This window comes from Belonocnema kinseyi, chromosome 4 (assembly GCF_010883055.1).
Source record: "Belonocnema kinseyi isolate 2016_QV_RU_SX_M_011 chromosome 4, B_treatae_v1, whole genome shotgun sequence".
In the NCBI taxonomy this organism is placed as follows: Eukaryota; Metazoa; Arthropoda; class Insecta; order Hymenoptera; family Cynipidae; genus Belonocnema; species Belonocnema kinseyi.
In genome coordinates this window covers 11,122,472-11,127,230 of record NC_046660.1, presented here as the reverse complement: position 1 = coordinate 11,127,230, position 4,759 = coordinate 11,122,472, and the positions used below count along the sequence as shown (strand labels likewise).

General features: G+C 36.9%; 1 protein-coding gene across 1 annotated transcript; it reads left to right on the top strand.

Moving 5' to 3' along the window:
- The first annotated feature begins 243 nt into the window (after window positions 1-243).
- Window positions 244-2,085, top strand: LOC117170751. Its single transcript, XM_033357784.1, has 3 exons — window positions 244-1,281; window positions 1,388-1,497; window positions 1,551-2,085. Exons 1-3 carry the CDS (start codon window positions 244-246, stop codon window positions 2,083-2,085), a joined length of 1,683 nt encoding a protein of 560 aa, XP_033213675.1.
- Window positions 2,086-4,759: the final 2,674 nt, after the last annotated feature.

Here is a 4,759-nt window from a genome sequence, read left to right as displayed (position 1 = left end):
ATCTATTGAAGAGATTCGTCCATCCGTCTTAACACTTCATTTTGGATCATCTCAAGTGATGTCTGGATTCGAAAATGATGAGGCTCCATACGATAACAGATTTATCATCCCAAAGTCCAGTGAAGAAAACATAATCGAAGATGCAGACATAAAAAAAATGAACCTGACAAATCTACACTGATCAATCCACCTACTGAAGAGATTCGTCCATCCGTCTTAACACTTCATTTTGGATCATGTCAAATGATTTCTAGATTCGAAAATGATGAGGCTCCACACGATAACAGATCTATCATCCCAAAGTCCAGTGAAGGAGACATAATCGAAGCTGCAGATATCGAAAAAAATGAACCTGACAAATTTACACTGATCAATCCACCTACTGAAGAGATCCGTCCATACGTCTCAACGCCTCTTGTTGGATCATTTCAAATGATTTCCGAATTTCACAATGATAAAGGTTTATATGATGATAATAACCATATTAACGAGGATCGAAAGAGAGCCCTTTTGTTAGCGGGGCCTTGCCAACCTAAAGAAAGCGATATGCCTGGCGGAGAATTTAAACAGTCCAACGACAAACGTCGCTTTAATTCTACATTCTATTATCATGATGAAAAAAAGCCATTGATAAGTGATAATTGCAGCCCTTGGTTATCCTATTTTCCAACTAAACATTATGCTTACTGCCACTTCTGTTGGTCGTTTGGCGATGAAACTGCGAAGAAAAGTGCGTGGTGCAGAGGTTTCACCGACTGGAAACACTGTCATTCATCTGTCAAAAAACATAGTTTGAGCAGGATTCATCTTCAAAATGCTGTCGCTGCTGCCTCTTTTCTTCGACGGAATGATATTCGTCGTGGACTTGATCAACAAATTACTGAAGAAGCTAATAAATGGCGCACGATTTTGGAAATTCTCTTTGACACCGTTAAAACTTTATCAGGGTTGGGCATTGCTTTTCGTGGGCACCGAGAAAATCTACAAGATGAAAATCATGGAATTTATTTGAGTGTCATAAAATTGACTTCCCGCCATAATCCGATTCTACGAATGCATCTTGAATCACTAGATCGCATTAAATATTTGAGTAAAACTATAAAAAACGAGTTACTCAGTACACTATCTGACCAAACCAGGAATTCCATCGTTGATGCAGTCAAACGCGCGAAATTCTTCACCTTGATAGCTGATTCAACGACGGATGTTGCACATATAGATCAAATGGCAATTCTACTGCGATATCTAGATCTTCAAAATGAAACTTCAAAAAATAGTACAGTACACGTCAAAGAGAGATTTTACGTTTCGTTCCATTGAAAAAGGTGATGCTTTATCGATTTGCAACACAATAACAGAAGTGTTATTCGATCAATGTGGTCTCCAGAAGAAATATTTATTAGGTCAGGCGTACGATGGAGCACCAGTGATGTCAGGAAGTCGAGGTGGTTTACAAGCGAAGATCAAGCAATTTTTGGGTACAGAGGCATTTGCTCCGTATTTTTTGCAATAATTCAAAAAATCTTCAATTATTTTGCACACTCTCACAGACGATGGGATCAACTTTTAGAAATGAGCCAAAACTCAGAAAGGGAACATTTTGGTATTGAGCTCCTGAATGAACTAAAAAATGAAATGTTAGAATCTGATATTGCTTCAGAAGAGACATCATCTTTAGATAAGTGTTCAACAGAAAAATCAGGTGAGCGTGTGCTTCACGTCAAAGGATTGAGTGGCACACGTTGGGCTGCACGTTTAAAAGCAGTTGCAGCTGTAATACAAAACTTTGACTGCATATTGGATTGTCTGGAACAGGAAATTTCAAGAGACACTGCTACTGGAGGGGACATAATCACTGCACAATCATCGCTTTCATCGTTAAACTGGTTATTTTTCCTCAATCTGTTGTGGTGGCATTCTGCGCTTGAAATAATCAATTCCGCACAGATACAAATGCAAAGAAAAGAAATTGACTTGATAATAGCCCAGCGTTGCATGTCGTCAGCATTGAAGAAATTGCAAAATTTGAGAAAAGTGAATGTCTACAATGATTTTGTCGAAAAAGCCCGTTGTAAATGGAAGTAAATGGGTTTGGACCATGCTGATTTTCCGACAGAAAGAAAAAAAGAGTGAAGAAAATGCCTGGTGAAAGAGCTACTGATGACTCTCTGGAAACGACAAGTGAACATCGAGCCTCTTATTATGAAGTTTTTGATTCAATGTGCAGCGAAGTACAAGAAAGTGCTAAAGGTTTCGAAGAGATCAACAAGGTTTTTGGTTTTTTAATGCCTGAAACATTGCGTAAAATGACTCCAAGCGATTTTGAAACCAGTGTTAACATTTTGATGAAAAAATATGCTGATTTTTTCAACGTCAATCTTAAGTATGAAATGACGAGTTTCGTAGATTTGTATTTCTGAGATAAACGCGATTTCACAAATGATAGTCCTTTGCAATTTTTGAAATTTATTGTGAGAAATAATTTAGTGCACAGTTTACCCGACTGTTGTAGCTTGTTCAGATTGTTTTTAACACTACCAGTCACAAGTGCAAGCGCCGAACGAGGGATGATTTCTTTGAAAAGAGTCAAAGACTATCGTCGTGCCTCTTTATCTGAGGAAACACTCAATAATTTCAGTATTTTGTTCATTGAAAGAGACGTAGTCAACGAAATAAATTTAAATTCGACGATCGAAATATTTGCACAGCAAAAGGCAAGGCAAAGTTTTAAAACAATGTAATACCTACCTTGTACAAGTGCGATTTTGGAGTAAAATGTATAAGTCAGAATTCAAAAATGAGATTGTCAAAAATAATTATTCAATAAATAATTAATCTATTAAAAACCGAAATATTTGGGTTAATTAAAAAAAAATCACCAAGGAAATGTAAAAAACATTTATAAATCATAAATGTAATGACTGCTACTTCTGTATGACCAATCTTAATGGAATAAATAGAAAAAATAAAGGTAGTGTCAAAGATGCTGATGTATCTAGCGTCACAAAACCAGTGGAAGATAACGATACTTCAAAAACCTTCAGGAAATTGTCAGTGAGCAGAGAGACGACTCATACGGTTGAAAACGATGACGAAATTGATCGTAACAGTGACGAAAGTATTCTGAAAAATGATAAATATGATGATTATGACGAAGATGGTATTAAATATGATGACGATGAATACAACGATGAAGATGAAGAACTGTACCTTACACATAGCGAAAACCGTGGTGCTCCAGAGTTATTTACGTGGGCAGAATTTAATGACTGTGCACGAGATCTAGGACTTGCTAAAGATGCTATGGAATATTTAGCTTCCATTTTCAAGAAAAAAAATTTGTTTGCTGAAAAAATAAAAACAAGATCTTGCAGGAATAGAGAAAAAGGTTTTAGACAAAACTTTAAATCTGAAGTTAATGAAAAGGGAAAATTAGTGTACTGTGATAATATTGATGGGTTGATTGAAAAGATGAAACCCGGTATTTATAAACCAGAAGATTGGAGACTATTTATTGACGCTTCCATGCGCAGCCTGAAAGCAGTATTACTGCACAATACTCATGTTTATGCTCCAATTCCAGTTGCACATTCTACGGAATTGAAAAAAGACTATAGTACTCTTAAACTTCTTCTTGAAAAAATTAACTACTCAACGCATGAAGGGAAGTTGTGTGGAGATCTGAAAGTTCTTGGGATTTTATTAGGACAGCAATCAGGGTTTACAAAAACACCCTGTTACTTGTGTTTATGGGACAGTAGAAATCACATCAAGCATTATAAAAAAAAAGAAATAGCCAAAGAGAACATCATTTGACCTAGGAAAATTGAACATAATTGAAAAACCTTTAGTTAATCCAAAAGATATTTTAATTCCACCCCTTCATATCAAGCTTGGTCTTATGAAGCAATTTGTCAAAGCTCTTGATATTCACGGTGACTGCTTTCTATACTTGAGCAATCAATTTCCACAACTTTCCGAAGCGAAGTTGAAAGCGGGTGTATTTAATGGACCACAAATACGAAAAATGTTGCGGGATCAGGAATTCATTACAAAAATGACAGACACTGAAAAGGCTGCCTGGCTCAGTTTTAAGATGGTTGTTGAAAATTTTGTAGGCAATCACAAAAGTGCAGATTAAAAAAAATTGTTTCTGATATGGTTTCAAATTTTGGTGAATTGGGTTGTCTAATGAACTTGAAGCTCCATTTTCTTGATTCTTACATTGACGAGTTTCCAAAGAATCTGGGAGATTTTAGTGAAGAACAAGGCGAACGTTTTCCCGAAGACATCAAAGAGATAGAGCGTAGACATCAGGGACATTGGGATGTTAATATGATGGCTGACTACTGTTGGTCATTAAAACGAGATCAAGTTATAAAGGGAACTAAACGGAAGCGACAACCACTCCGTAGATCTTTTGAAAAAAAGAGTCCGATATTGTCGAATAAAATCGTGAGAGGCGAGGGAGATGCTAATCTAGCACCCCAACGTGAGAGGCAAGGGGAATTCACGCTAATTCAGCACCCCGATCTAGAAAGACGAAGGGACTCATGCTAATATAGCACCATAACGTGAGAGGCAAGGGGACTCACGCTAATAAAGCACCCCAACGTGAGAGGCAAGGGGACTCACGCTAATCCAGCACCCCAAAGGAAACAGAATTTACTACGTCCACGCCGTTGTTCCTGAGTAATGCTGAAAGTAAATAAAACTTGTTCCAAAAAAAGTGTTTTATTTTTCTTAGATCCTACAATTT

Coding starts and splice junctions, on each gene's coding strand:
- LOC117170751 (XM_033357784.1), top strand. CDS start 244: ATGATTTCTAGATTCGAAAATGATGAGGCTCCACACGATAACAGATCT. Junction 1,282..1,387: donor AAACTTCAAAAAATAGTACA/GTACACGTCAAA, acceptor TGTGGTCTCCAG/AAGAAATATTTATTAGGTCA. Junction 1,498..1,550: donor GGTACAGAGGCATTTGCTCC/GTATTTTTTGCA, acceptor ACACTCTCACAG/ACGATGGGATCAACTTTTAG.